Source organism: Anabrus simplex, chromosome 2, assembly GCF_040414725.1.
Source record: "Anabrus simplex isolate iqAnaSimp1 chromosome 2, ASM4041472v1, whole genome shotgun sequence".
Lineage (NCBI taxonomy): Eukaryota > Metazoa > Arthropoda > Insecta > Orthoptera > Tettigoniidae > Anabrus > Anabrus simplex.
The window spans coordinates 282,028,470-282,044,771 of record NC_090266.1 but is presented as its reverse complement, the minus strand read 5'-3'; the positions used below and the strand labels follow the sequence as shown (position 1 = coordinate 282,044,771).

Here is a 16,302-nt window from a genome sequence, read left to right as displayed (position 1 = left end):
CGTATGGTTACATCCATTTTGAGAGAAACACGAGATCACTCATTGTACTGTGTATGAAGGAGTGAAAGATGCTCCAATATAGTTGGCGGAGATAGAGAAAAAGAAACAGTTACGGGAATCTGTGTCAAGTTACTGCAGATGAGGCAGTTTTGTTCTTTAAAATGAAACCCCATCATACCTTGGCACTGAAAAGTGAAAAATATGTTGGCAGGAAGAAATCAAATCAAATCAAAATCTCTTTATTTGCAAATGAGGTGTCTACCTCGGTGGCAAATGGTACACTAAAATACGTTATTGTCAAGCACTAAATATTAAATTAACAAGAGAAGAAAATTTTCCTATAATACAATATTATACAATTTACGCTAACAATTTTTTCTATTAAACACACAGCTCATTCTTAATAAATTTATATTGTTTACAAAATTCTACTTATAATATCTCCTGTACTACTTACAAATATAGTCAACTGATATACAGTATGTGGAATTACTTCAAATGATACTATACAACTGGTATAAGATTAAACTTTACATTGCATTTATTTACTTTTTTTTTTTAACCCATTCTGGAACCTAAGTAGCATAACGACCTGCTGCGTCTTAACCAGAGCCCCTTTTGGCACCAATTTTCAGAGTTCCTGAAGGGCCTTCACAGCTACCATAGCGGTCCCAGGGCCCTCGAATTCCCCACTGTACTTCACCCCTACAGGCAGTCCCCTACTTTGGCTGTCCAACTCCTTAGACCAGGGGATGGAATTAATTTAATCACACACATTTTTTTAAAATTTACAATAACCTGCACTGGTCGAATGCCTTCTAACATTTCATTTATTTTCTCTGTTGCTGTTTATTCTCTTTTTGAATATCTGTACAGATTTTGGGAAAGGATCAAACACTATCCCTGGTAAACTGTTCCCCTCCTTCACACCCTTCCCAATGAATGAAAATTTACCCCAATCGCTTCAGCTAAAATTCCTTCTAATTTTATATTTGTGGTCTGTCCTGCCGATATAATTATTTTCCAACTGAAGCCTCTCACGGATATCTCCCCATGCTTATTCTCCTGTATAGGCTCTATATAATCCTAGAAGTCTAGTTTTCTCCCTTCTCTTACTTAAAGTTTCCCACCCAAGTTCCTTTAACATTTCTGATACACTACTTTTTCTCCTGAAATCCCCTGTTACAAATCTTGCTGCTTTCCTCTGCACACTATCTATTTCTTTTATTAGGTATTCTTGGTGAGGATCCCAAACACTGTTTGCATATTCCAATAATGGACGAACCATACTTAAGTAACTTTTTTCTTTTAATTCTTTATTGCATCCTTTAAGTAGCCTCATTATGACATGTAACAGTCTGTATGCTTTCCCAACAATGTCATCAACATGACCCTTCCAGTGCAAATTACTTTCAAATCTCACACCTAAGTATTTGCACTTGCCATCTTTTGGGATAACTGCATCATCCAAAGTATATTCAAATTCAGTTTTAAAGCTCCTGTTTGTAAAAGTTGTAACAGTTGATTTGCCTCCATTAACCTTCATATTATTTTCTTCAACCCATTGTTGGATACTTTCAAGGTCCCTTTGTAATTCTGAACAATCCTCAATGTTATTTATTTCCCTATAAACAATTATGTCATCTGCATACAATCTTATTTTTGATATTATATTGTTCCCTAAATCATTTGCGTATATTAAGAAAAGTAACGGACCGATTATACTACCCTGTGCAATTCCCTTCCAAACTTTCTCTTCCTGCGATACATTATTTCCTACTTTGACTTTCTGAACCCTTGAATTTAGAAATGTTTTTATCCAACGTGTAACCCTTACGTCCAATCCTATTCCCTCCAATTTCTTTAATAATATTCCATGTTCCACTCTATCAAAGGCTTTGGAAAGATCTATGGCTGTGCAATCTAACTGACCTCCTGAATCCAATTGATCTGATATGTCCTGCTGAAATCCCACCAGTTGTGCCTCACAAGAAAATTTCTTTCTAAATCCATACTGGCTCCTCATAAACCAATTTTTATCATCACATATCCCTCTGATGTACTTTGATATTAAACTCTCCAGTATTTTACAAACTATACTGGTCAAGCTGATTGGTCTGTAGTTCTCTGGTTTCCTTTTATCACCCTTTCCTTTATAAATTGGTATTATTATAGATTCCTTCCATTCCTTTGGTATTACACTATTATTTATGACATAGTCAAAGAGAAATTTTAAATAAGGCACTATGTACCACACCATTGTCTTTAATACCTCCCCAGTAATTTGATCACTTCCTGCTGGTTTTCCTTGCTGAAGCAGTTGGATTTCTCTGAAAATATCTTCATTTGTGAATGAGAAGCTTCTTGTTTCCCTCTGTGTCTCTCCCTCTCTATCTTCTGTTACGGTTTCCAACTCCTGACAATCATCTACTGAATCTCTGAATTCCCTAATAAATAGGCTTGCTTTTTCAGTATCTGTTAAATAGTGAATGTGAACGTTCTCAGGACCGTTCTTATAAAGGTAAATAGTTGTATAGATTAGAGTATTCAAGCCTCAAATTCATTTTCGCTACAAGCATTCAGCAACTAATTCATTAGCATCCATATTTTGTTTTGTTTCTTTGCTTAGGTGAGTATTCATTTCATCCTGGTATTATATTAGTTTTATCTTCGGTAAAAATGCTGTAGTAGTTATGAACATATTTTAAGTTAACTGTGTCAACCCCCATCACCAAACTTCACAAGCATGCACTGATTTATTTAAATATATCTCTTGCATGGCAGAAATGGAAGTAATCAATTGTGTTACTTTCTTACAGATGATGACTCAGAAATCAGTGCAGCAGCCTTGAAGCACTTGATAAGTAGCCTACCTCAGTCTCTGTTCTCCTTCCATGTCATTGAGGGTTACACTGTTGATGAATTTCCTGATGACTCAGATCGAGCATCAGCACTGTGTAAGTATTATAAATCTGAAATTAAAAATTTTGGAAAGATAGCTTAGTTTTAACTATTTGGCATATCCTGTACTATTATTCAGATCTGTTGTTTATTAGCTTCACTTAGTAGTATGTGTCACAAGTAATGGAAGGGGATTGAGCAAGAGAGAAAAAATCAAATGTCAGAAAATAACAAGGATAGAAACACATCTAATATAAATACAATGACCTGTCGGTATGGTAAGTGAGAGCAACAGAAAGAGGAGATGGAGATATAAAAGGACATGGACAACATCACTACAAACATATCGTGTGGAAGGGGAAGTGTGCGCTCTCTGCGAGTTACCATAGATCACTGCACAGATGGCACTGGCAACATCTGTGTTGCACCATGCAGTTAAGAGAGGCATGTACAGTACTACCATTGCGTCTATCTATGTAATAAACTAATGAATGCAACTCGTGTTTAAAGATGATTTCAGCAGATGGACACTTTGGAGTATTTTCAAGATGATTTAGCTGTCTTGGAAGTAGCAAGCTGTCTTCGTATCTCCTTTGTACGGAAAAAGAATAGACACTTCAGGTAGTGAAGTACAAGTTTAGGTAGCATGCACAACACATGATCTTCACAGCATTGTAACCCAATAGGGTATAAATAATAATAATAATAATAATAATAATAATAATAATAATAATAATAATAATAATAATATCGACAACACCTAGTAGTTTCCAGATAGGTAGGTTAAGGTATTCACGCCATCCAGTTATGCCAGATTAAAAATAGAGGCCGTAGTAATAATGGTGATTTCCTACTACCACGATAATTGTATTCATGACGAACTAACAAATAGCGCATAAGAGCATTAGAAAAACCCGGGAGTGTCAAGTGAAATTAGGAACATGACGGGTGAAGAATAGAAAAGAAAGCATAATAAACTTTGGAGACAGATGTATTGAAACAAACAAACCAAACCTCTTACAAATTTTCACAAAAAGAAGAATAATGTACAGATGTGGTACTTTCCCAACCAATAGTACTAAAATTCGGATTTTTATATAAAATAAAATCTACCAAAAGGAAAGAGAGCAAATAAGGAAGAACAAAGCAGGAACGGAAAGAACAAGCAGGAGAAAGGAAAAATACGCCTATCTGTTGAGAAACAACGAGTAACAAGAAATATAAAGATAAAGATATACACAATTACAAGATCAGGATACAACAGCAAAAAATCTTTGAAGTAAAGTCCAAATATATAAATCAGAACTGCATCAGTTACCATCAGTTACCAGTCAGTCACCACACAACTATTATGCAGGCCAAAATCACAATATTATTCGATAAAGTTGTTCCAAGACAGTCGCATTCAAAGCTAACCAATTGTAAACATGAATGGCGAAGCACTGTTTACGCATGAGCGCGTATAGGACTCGCGGAGTTCCAGATACCGCACACGCACAGCTCGAAAGAGAGTTGCAACTAGGTTCTTCAATGCAAACATTAAATAGTTTGAATGTGGGTGATATGTTGGTCTGGAAATGCCATGCTCCCTATTAAAATTTAAAAGGAAAATAGTTCCTGGTGAAGCTCAAAATTTTACAGAAAATAAATTAATAGTTTGTCATACCTCATCTTGATATTCATAGTACTGCCACAAAAAGGACACTCATGGGCACAAGTCCCTAAGGACGGAGACGATGTTTGGTGTTCCACCCTCCACACAGGCTAAAGTCCATTTCAAGTAATCCGGAGAAAGGCCAGGTTTATATACGGTAGTGTAGAGGGGAAATAATGAGGAGAAATACGTCTGGAAGATTCCAGATGTTACGGGAATATGCGCAACAAACCAAACAGTGTCATATGATGTCAGCAGGCAAGAAGGTAGTCAGTTCATAGCAGATAGTAGATATGGATTGAGCTGAAGTCCGTGCAAAGTATGTGATGTCCAAATAAATATTCACTGAAGTATTTAAGTCCCAGTTGCAGAAGAATTACGGCATGTTATCAAATGAAAGTGAGTCCATATTAGAAGGACATGGGGAATTTCGTTGCAGTAGATACCGGTGAAGTGGCAAGTCCGTTACACTATCTGCCGGCACCAGAAAAAAATCCAAATGATTTTTATTTTTTATTATTTTTTTTATTTTATTTTTTTTTTTTTTTTTTGTAGTTGAAGTAGTTGGTGTGGTTGAAGAATGAAGACTGCGGGCAGGAGATGAAAAAGAAGAGATGCTGTTCAGCGGCGACAGCGTGTCGGCCCCAGGAACAGCGATGGAGGGCCCTTCCAAGAGCTGGAGCGGGGGTCGAGAGCTGCCGCAACGGTGAATCAAGGAGCAAGAATACTGAAAGACAAAACAAAAGGCGCCAAAAAATATCCAAACAAAGCATGCCTAATTATATATATAGGAAGTACAAAAAGGTAGGGGGGAAAAGGTAAAGAAAAGTGCTAACACGTTAGCAGAGGGAAGAGGAAAGGAAAGAAAGGTAGTTACAAATTGACATATATGTATATATATAAATATCGTAAAATACAACTAAATGTAAGAGCAATTATAAAAAAGAAAAAAAAATGGTTGGGAATATGTATTTACACTCCCATTATAATCTGTGCCATCTGGGCTGGGAGGGAGACTGGAGAAACCTGTGTGGAGGGAAAATGAAAAGAAAAAAAATCCATAAAGGGAGAAAAAAAGGGGGATGAGGTAGACAAACAAAGGGAAAGAAAAGAACAAAGGAAAATAAATAACACCGGGAGCATTAGACATTTCCAGACCAGACACAGAAGAAAAAATTAGAAAGAAGTGGAGGTAATAACAAGAAAAAAGAAAACTCAAGGCAAAAGAAATGGAGATGTGAAAGTTTAAGAAGGATGAAATCGCTTGAGCTGATTAAGATGAAGTTTCTTAGTGTCAAACAAATCAGTAGTAGACTGCAAAAAATACAACGACAGGGGTAGGGAAAGACAAGATACTATATGGTCCGAGCCATCGAAGGGCAAGTTTAGCAGAGGTAGCATTAATTGCCGAGCTGTGCGGATGATTGGCAACGAGGACTAAATCGCCAATTTTGTAGTTGGATGGCTTATGACGAGTGTTATAAGCTTTTTTGTGCACTTGTTGAGCTTTAATCAATTGATCAAAGGCATCTTTCGAGTGGGATGAAGAAGATGGCTGATCAGAAGATTCGAAGAGGTTGTACAGATCCCAGTTAAGGGAAAGAGGGGTTTGAAGATCACGGCCTAGAAAAAGCTTAGCTGGAGTTTGAGCAGTGTAACTATTGATGCTGGAGTTAAAGGCTAATGCCAAAGAGGAGAGATGAGAATCCCAATACTTCTGGAAAGAACTATGAAATATAGATAGAGCAACTTTGAGATTGCGGTGATACCTTTCCATGGTGTTGGACTGAGGGTGGTAGGGAGAAGTCAAAATACATTTGATACCCAGTTGAAAGCATATATTAAAAAAGACACTTGAAGTGAAGATAGAAGCATTATCAGAAAAAATTTCAGCAGGCAAACCGGTAATAGGAAAGATTTGTTCGGTGAGTAAATTGATGATGATATTAGTAGAAATTTTCCATAAGGGTTGAAGGACTAGAAATTTTGAAAAGGCATCCAACAAGTTGAAAATATACACGTTGCCATGAGAAGAACGAAGTATGGGTCCAACTAGATCGATGAAAAAGGTTTGGGCAGGCTGAGTGGGTGGAAGGGCAGAATGAAGACCAGCAGTCTTTATGTTTAACAGTTTAAATTTTTGACACAATTCACAAGTTTGAACAAAGTTGCGAATAGTTTTACGCATTTGAGGCCAAAAGAAAAAAGAGGCTATACAGTTGTATGTTTTAGTGATGCCTAGATGCCCACCCATAGGGGAGGAATGATAATGTTGCAGGATCATAGGTTGAAGAGCCTGTGGAAGTACCACTTTAGGAGAAGCTTTCTTAGTGGGTTTGTAGACCAAGAGATCTTTAAAAATGGTAAAGGGACACTCAAAAAGTATACTGCCCCACAAACTATTAGCACACGATAAGTTTTCCACAACAACCTTTTCCACTCGCAACAGCACATTATAAACACTTTCCGATGCATACAAAAGATATGTGCCCCTCTGTGTAGACCCATAATCTTTAATTAGTGTTAGGAAAGCAGGTACCGATACATTATCAGTCGGTTTTCCGTGGAGGAAAGGTTGGCATAATTTACACCACGTCACTTTTGAAATATTTTGCACTATGTATCTGGTTGAATGATACACTAAGCATTCTTTGCCAAAACTCTGCTGACTTAAGTTAGGTAAACTGTTTTTGCAGTTTGGTATTTGAATTTTATCTTCAATGTTCAGTTTTTCCCTGATTTTATCTTCAGCTTGTGTTTTCACTGGATGTTTTTTGTACTCATTTGTTCTTGCAGGAATATGCATATGATTAACAAGAGGCATTAGAGGGGATTCAGCATGGTACTCACAGTTTCCACCAGAAGATAAAGGAAGATTAGTTAGTATGAAAATGGGCTGCGACATTTGTAAACGTATAGTCAGTAGTGGCTGGATGATCGTCACAACTTAGTGATCACAGGATACCAAAATAGTATTCTAGGAGATCTTGATTCAATTTTCCTGTCGAAACATAGCTGTAATTGTTTTCCCACAAATATTCAGACACTTCTAAAGTGCTTTCTAAGGTAAATCCGAAAGACTCCAGTGTTCTTTGCAAAGCAAATATATTTTCTGTATCTCTGAGGATATTCTGCCTCTTCACCAAAGTCTCGTGCTTGTGATCCTTTATAGAGTACTTGAGTAGGGATGGATGAATTTAATGAGTATATCAGGCAGTTTAAATCACATGTGAAATTTTCCATTGCTACACTGTCTTCTAAACCCTCTGAATTAATGCTATGGTAGAATTCTATACCATTAGTGACAGATCTACTGAAAAGTTGAAATGCCAGTCTTACATTCATTCATTTAAACAAATTTGGATCCAGATGGGCATAGGTGAATTTATAACAAACTTTCAGTCCGGAAGACTCGGGAGATGTGACATTCATAAACTTTCCCGTAAAATGAATAATGAGGAATAGTGCCATTATATTTAACCTGTATTTTGTCATGGAAATTATTTCTTAACCCACAAGTGGTCGCTAGGCGAATTGTAACACGAGTAGTTGCACATGAGACTTTCTCTCACATTAAACTTCATTTAAAATAAATGTATCTTCCTGAATTTTGCGGGGAGTAGGAGTGAAATGAGATGCAAAGTCTGTGTTATACATTTTAGATTAAACAAATGAAATGATCAGCCATATATTAAAAAAATTAGCACTTAATGAAAATTAGTTATTAGTTCAGTCATATGTCAGTACGTAATATTCACAGCAGTGCCGGGCTGAATGTCTCAAAGGGTTAAGGCACTGTTTCTCCGAGCCGAAGTTGGCAGGTTCAATCCTCGCTCAGTCCAGTGGTATTAGAAAGTGCTCAAATACGTCAGCCGTAGATTTATTGGTATGTAAAAGAACTCCTGGGGGACAAAATTCCGGCACCTTGGCATCTGTGGAAACTGTAAAAAGTAGTTACTGGGACGTAAAACCATAACACTTATTAATATAGAACTTTCTGACAGACTCAATACGAATGTAAAATTAAAGTACAATAGGTCTTCTCTCTAACATTTGAGTTAGCTGGATTTTGTAACAGCGCTTATTACCCAGCATTCTTCCTCGACTCAAATTTTGAAAACTCATTTATCAGTAATGCCTTTTCTGGTGAGATGTAGTGTTTGCCGTGCACTATGTCTTCTGGTATGGGCTAGAATAAATTTGTTACTTTCATTGCCCTCCCTCAGTCTCATCCTTTGCTTTGACAATATGAAAGTGACCGAGGTATGAGCGATGCTAGTAATACCATTCCTTATTCAGCCAGTCCCCATTATGAATGGTATGAAAATATCACTCAGAGGGTCAGCTGGTGCGTGCATTTCAGTGGGCATGGCAGACTAATATGTAATAGCAACTTTGGATCGGTGAGGAAAGCAACGGGAAAATGCCTCACTCATTTCCCTAGTGTGCCCCTTCAGTGATGCCTGGGCTAACTATGACAGCTGTTGGTGGAACTGTGGAGGATCAAAGCAGTCTTTGGGCTGAATTCCCAACATTTATCAGTAACTGCAAATGGAAAACGTTTTGCGCGTGACTTAAGTCAAATACTAACGTCTACAACAGGAGAAAATTCCCTCTCGACTTCAGTATAACATCAACGCTACTGATAATACAGGTGTTGATTCCCAAAGGGAATTTTAAATATTTGTCCCGAATGAGTAAATTTATAATACCAATATAATGGTCCGTTATTGGACATTATAAATTTTCCAGCTAACTCATTCTTGGTTGCCTGCATTTCGCCCTCGCGCGATGAGAGAACCTCTCACACAGGGCGCACGAACTCATATGAATCTTTGTTCCGACTAGAAGCGGGGATGCTTACCCTTCAAACGTGAATCGCCTTACTCACGACAGATATCAACTCAGCTAGAAGAGGGAACAGTCACCTCCCTTGGTACCTCAGTGCTGAGTTTTTTCATTCATTAACGTATCCACACAGACACACACAAGATGCTGTCAGTTGGTACAATGAATTTTATTCACATATATAAACAAATTAACACACACTTTACCTTAATCACTGTATCACAACATAGCATTTCACTTCGAGACTATCAACAGAGCCGCCATTATTAAAAACAACTTAATAACACAGCACATAGAGGTTACAACCTTGGAACACAAATAAAACAGTTGACTGCTTACAAGAATGTCACTTCAGTATGGAGACTGTGTTTATGGCATGTCAAACCAACAACTCTCTTCCAACAATTACCAATGACTAACTTCACCATCAAGATCGTCCCTTTATATACATCCTGGCCAGGTTTCCAGAAAGATACGTTACAAGAAAAACTACTTGAATATTCTAGAGTGCATAATACATAGGTCATAATGTACAGAATATTCTCAATTGTTCTAGCGCCTATACCATTCTGGAAGTTACAGTGTGTTTCACAATTATGGATTACAAGTTATATATACAGGTAAGAATAAGTTATAATATTAATTTACAGGTATTTACATTAATGGAACTGATATCAATGTCTGTGTACAACACGTTTCATAACCTCACACACAATACGATAATTCGACCATGTAAATAATAACAACACTAATACTTTGATGACATAACCTCACACACAATACGATCATTCAACTACGTAAATAGTAAGAACACTAATACTAAATGGATGTACACTTCATAGCTATACATACAAGTAATAATAATAATAATAATAATAATAATAATAATAATAATAATAATAATAAATTATGGAACTGATATCAATGTCTATGTACAACACATTTCATTATTATTATTATTATTATTATTATTATTATTATTATTATTATTATTATTATTATTATTATTATTATTACTATAACCATAATAATTCGAGCTCGATATCTCTATTAGTTACCCATGGGTTAGAGAACATTGTTTTCGAGTTATACCTGTTATCGCACTTGCATCAGTATCCCCCCTATAATTTTAAACAATTTCCACACATTGTCACATTCTTTGACTTTGCCTTTGTCCTCACTATTTAACCACACACAGGCTACCTCACACAGCCCTCCTGTTGGCGCTGTCGAAGTCCATAGTTCGCAGCCCGGCAGTTCCATCAGGGACCACCACCTTCCCATTGTGGGTCCGCTGGGTCCGGTCGATGGTGTCTTTATTCCTGGTGATAGTGATCCGCAGGTCCTCGCGTGGCATTCGAATCTCCGCTGGCTTTCCCCTTGTTCGTACCTTGGTGATCTGTCAGGTGGCACCCTCGTTTGTTAGTTGTCAGTTTGGACCCCATTGGTTCTTCGTCTCGTAGAGGGGGTCTCACTGGCTGTGTCCTTGCCATCGCTGCCTCCATCTCCTGGGACATCGTCGGGGCCTCCCCATGGTTCTGCTCCACGCTGAACATCCTCCCTGGACAGTTCACAGTGCCGAGGAGCTTAGTGTGGCTGTTGAGCACCTTGCTCTTGGTTTCATGCTGGTATGGCCCACTCACCGTCGCATTGTCTGGTTGTTCAGTCTCGGCGTCGAACACCCGCGGCGCTCCATTGGTGCACTGCCCCCCCTCCCGCAGCCGGACTCGGCATTCGGCTCTCAGCTGGTGGACACTGCCGCACCTGCCGAATTCTCCCACAACTTCCCCGTAGATCGAACATGGCTGCGAGCTGCGTCGTGCTTCCATATCCTGCTCACGAAGTCCAGCGATCGGGTATTCGGTTCCCTCTTCTGACGTCGCTCCAGTCTTGAACTGGGCCCCGATTTTCTCCTCGAGTTTTTCCAACTGGGCCCCGATATTCTTCTCGAGTTTTCCCAACTGGGTCTCGATGTTTTTCTCAAGTTCTCCAAACTGGGCTTCAATGTTTTTCTCAAGTTCTCCAAACTGGGCTTCGATGTTCTTCTCGAGTTTTTCAAATTGAGCCTCGATGTTCTTAGCCTGGGCCTGAATGAAGGAAGTTAACTGTTTGAGCATCACCACGGTCCTCTGGTTCTTCATTTTCAAGTCCAATAGATTCAATAGAGTCCTGTCACAGTCGCCAGTTAACGTATCCACACAGATGCACACAAGATGCTGTCAGTTGGTACAATGAATTTTATTTATACACACAAATTAACACACACTTAACCTTAATCACCGTATCACAACATAACACTTCACTTCGAGACTATCAACAAAGCCACCATTATTAAAAACAACTGAATAATACAGCACATAGAGGTTACAACCTTGGAACACAAATAAAACAGTTGACTGCGTACAAGCATGTCACTTCAATATGGAGACTGCGTTTACGGCATGTCAAACCAACAACTCTTTTCCAACAACTACCAATGACTAACTTCACCGTCAAGATAGTCCCTTTATATATATCCTGGCCAAGGTTTCCAGAAAGATACGTTACAAAAAACTACCTTCTTGAATATTTTAGAGTACGTAATACATAGGTCATAATGTACAGAATATTCTCAATTGTTCTAGCACCTATACCATTCTGGACGTTACGGTGTGTTTCACAATTATGGATTACATTTTATATATACAGGTAAGAAGAAGTTATATTATTAATTTACAGGTATTTACATTAACGGAACTGATATCGATATCTATGTACAACACGTGTTTCATAACCTCACACACAATATGATCATTCGACTACGTAAATGATAATAACACTAATACTTAATGACATAACCTCATACACAACGCGATTTTATCGTAATAATAATGCAAATGTTAACATGATGTAACACTTCACAGCCATACATACAAGTAATAATAATCGTAAAATAATAATAATTGCGATCGTAAAATTATAATAATAATAACCATAATAATTCGAGCTTGATATCTGTATTAGTTACCCATGGGTGAGAGAATATTGTTTTCAAGTTATACCTGTTATCACACATGCGTCATCGTATGTAAAAAAGTTTGTAGAAGCATCAATTTTTAACTTATCAGTGGGGTTATTAGCTTAAAATATTTATACATGTTGGTTCTTTATAAATCTAAATGCAATTGGAAAATCCTACATTTACATTCAATATTATTTTGAGTTCTCGTGGACCGTCTATAGACGGGTGTAGCAGTGCTGGACCGGCCGTGTCAGCCCATCTATAGGCGGGCGTAGCACTCATCGGGTTAAATACAAAGCATGTTCGGTTCATGAAATTCTTTTTTTTTTTTTTTTTTTCACATCTTGAATTGGAATCTATGAACAGCCAATCTCATAATTGGTAGCCCGTTTCAATCCATTTCCGATCCATCATGGCCTCCGTTTAGTAGAAGTCTTCCCAAATGTCCCTCTTCTTTTCTCTTAGTTTATACATCAGATTATCATATGCTGTGCCTCCTGGTAAAATGAGATTGTATCTCAGGTCCTCAATCAGGAAAGTTTCTCTCGCGAGCTCATATAACAGTCGAGATCTTGTAGTCTTTGATACACTCAGGACTTGCTTCAGGTACCTGGATTTTATCTTTTCCAGATCTTCTAATTGCTTCACACTCAGAAATTCTGCTATGATCTCAAGCCCATAGGTTAACACGGGTAGCACTTTTACTCGAAAGAGCACCATGGCTGTCTGTACTGCAATTTGTGCGATGTTCTCAATGTCATTCATCGCTTTCAGAGCAGCAATCATTCCAGCACTTCATTAATTTTTATTTCATTCCTGTTTGCCCAGTCCGCTGGCAAGTTCATAGCACGTTGTAGTTTTGTTATGTCTTCAGCCGCAATTGCCAAGTCATCAGCATACAAGTACATTTCTCTGTTGGTCTTTACCTTTATCTCCGACACTACATATGAGGTGAAAGCGTTAAATAATATAGGGCTGAGTGGATCACCTTGAAGAACTCCTATAGTCTAAAGCATCCAGTCTGATGACCCAATGCCATCGTCCACCTGTATATAATTCTCAGCCAGCAGGTTTGATATGAGTGCTGTGACATTAGATGTTCCAATTAACTTCTCCAGCTTATCTATGAGTAGCATTCTGTTTACCCAATCAAATGCCTTGGAATAGTCAATGAATGCCACAAATAATTTGCCTCGTGGCATTTCTGGGGCAAGACGAATATGATTCAGTAAATTCTCCAGTGTCATCTTTGTAGATCTTTTCTGTCTGATCCCAAATTGCTCCTCTGGTAACAGTGGATCCAATTTATTCATCACACTCTTAGTTAGGATCCTCGTCAGGAGTTTCAAACCTGTTTGTTCCATCGCGATCCCTCTGTAAGCATTTGGGTCATCTGCATCTCCTTTCCCCTTATACAGCATTCGGATTGTTGCCTTCCTCCAGTCTGGGACCCTTCCAGTTTTGAGACATTTCTTCATTAAGGCACTCCACACTGGTAACGTTTCCCTCACTGACTCTTTTAGATGCTCATTTCTGACTCCATCTGGTCCTGGTGTTCTATTGCTTCTTCCTTTATTGATGGCCTGAACGATTTCATCTTCCATTATGACATCTGATGGTTCTGTGTTCTGGATACCTGAGTGTTGGTCTCGTGTCTCTCGAAGGAATTGTTTTGGGGAGATGTGATTTCCATGTCGATATTATAATGTATTTTGCTCATTTTCAGTCGTAGAGCCTAGTATGGGTCCAATTTTGCTTCTTCCATGATCCTTATCTGTTGTTCCATGATCCTTATCTGTTGTTCATCCATATACTGAATCTTTATCCTCTTCAGGAGCTCTTTGTACTGAGCTCTCTGTTGCCGGTACTCTTCCAGGTTTTCCATGTTCCTTTCTTTTCTTGCTCTGTTCAATGTTTCTAAGGTGCTTCTCTTTGCCTCATAACATTGTTTTTCGAGCCAAGGTTTTGACTTTCTTGTCCCCATGTTCAAAGAAACCGCTTCTTCATAGCAATTTGCTATCCATCATGCTGTGGAATCTATTTCACCTTCATCTATCATTTTCTTCACCTGATCGATCTGGCTCGTCTTTGCTTTCACTTTGTTTATATCTATATTCTTTCAGATTTTGACTCCTTTTCTTGTTTCAGCTGCTTCTTCTTTCTTCGGTTTTTTTTTGTGGTTTCCCGTTTTCACACCAGACAAATACTGGAGCTGTACCTTAATTAAGGCCACGGTCGCTTCCTTCCCATTCCTAAGTGTTTCCTCTACCATCGTCGCCATAAGACCTATCTGTGTCGGTGCGACGTTAATGTATCCACAAAGACGCACACAAAATGCTGTCAGTACAGTTATTTTTATATACATGTATTTACAAATTAAACACACATATAACCTTAATCGCTGTTGGCATAAACAAAACAGTCACATCACAAACCACCATTTTAACAGTTGCCTGTCGTTGCACGCAGAGATTGCAACCTTAACACACAGTTAAAACAGATGACTGCTTAAAAGCACGTCACACACGTTGTCACAAGTATAATCTTGCTACACCATAACTCTACTGAGCAATAACTCTCTGTTTTCATCAAGACCACCTCCTTATATATGTGCCTGGCCAGGCTTCTAGAAAGCTACATTACAGAATATACCTTCTCAAAATTCAAGAGTGTCCAATACATAGAAATAGTGTACAGAATATTCTCAATCATTCTCCTCTACCTATTGCTTTTCTGGAAGTTACAGCGTGTTTCACAATTATGGATTACAAAATACAGGTAAGAATAAATTATATAATATTAATGTACAGGTATTTAAATTAACTGAACTCATATACAGTAAAACCTGTCTTAACGGACACCTCTCACCAGCGGACACCCCTCATTGGCGGACGATTTTCTAGGTCCGTAATTAAATGCCATGTTGTGTATGAGTAATTTACCCCTCTTATACGGACACCCTTTATTACGGACACGGACACACCATAGCCACGAGAAACTCCAATGAAACCTCTCCTAACAGACACTTCCTTTTTAAAAAATTTCTGTATTTGTGTCCCGTAGAGTATGTATTAGCTTACTTTTTGCACAGCCGGTACTTCCAAGAATCACAGACACCGTAACTTTTGATCCTGGCTGTACACATTCTTGGAAGGCAACACTAAGCTACGCTATCACTTCCGGAAGTTGTGTGATCTGACATGCTGTACAGCCCTGGAATTCGTACCTTCACTGTCAGGTTACTTTTCATTGACTCATGGGCTTTTGATGTGTTCAATTTTACGTTAGTAAGTGTGTGTAAACATGGCTCCGAGGAAGTTTTTAACTTTAAAAGAAAAGGTAGGCATAATAGACTATCATAAACGTGAGAAGTGTGGTGTGCGTAAACTGTCCGAAGTGTTTAAGATTGGAAAGACACAGGCAGCTGAAATTGTGAAAAAGCAAGAGGAACTAGTGAAAGAATGGCATTTAAATGGCAACGAACAGCCCATTAAACTGTTTCAAAGTGGTAGTGGAGCTCTCATTGACAAGGCAACGGTAGAGTGGTTCGCTAAAATAAGAAGTCAGAATGTCCCTGTCTCAGGACCAATGATGCAAGCAAAAGCGTTAGAATTCGCGACCGAATTAGGTATTGGAGATTTCAAAGCCTCGAATGGCTGACTAGAAAGATTCAGAAAGCGACATGGTATCAATTTCAGAGTGTTATATCCAGTGTTAATATGGAGATTGTTGACAACTGGCAAGAAAAAATACCTTCAATCATAGACGGGTATGCTCCGGTAAATATTTTGAATGCCGATGAAACTGGATTATTTTTCCATGCTTTACCCGACAAAACTTTGTGTTTCAAAGGAAATTGTTGTACTGGTGGAAAAGTTGCAAAAGAATGTCTTACGGT

The 16,302-nt window shown here is 38.3% G+C and overlaps 1 protein-coding gene across 1 annotated transcript in view; it reads left to right on the top strand.

The window, feature by feature from the left end:
* Window positions 1-16,302, top strand: part of LOC136863513 (ubiquitin carboxyl-terminal hydrolase 15) — a 463,080-nt gene that overhangs the window by 342,486 nt on the left and 104,292 nt on the right. Inside the window, exon 14 of the mRNA XM_068225978.1 lies at window positions 2,820-2,957. Within this exon, the coding sequence (XP_068082079.1) occupies window positions 2,820-2,957 (138 nt within the window). The remainder of the gene's footprint in view (window positions 1-2,819; window positions 2,958-16,302) is intronic.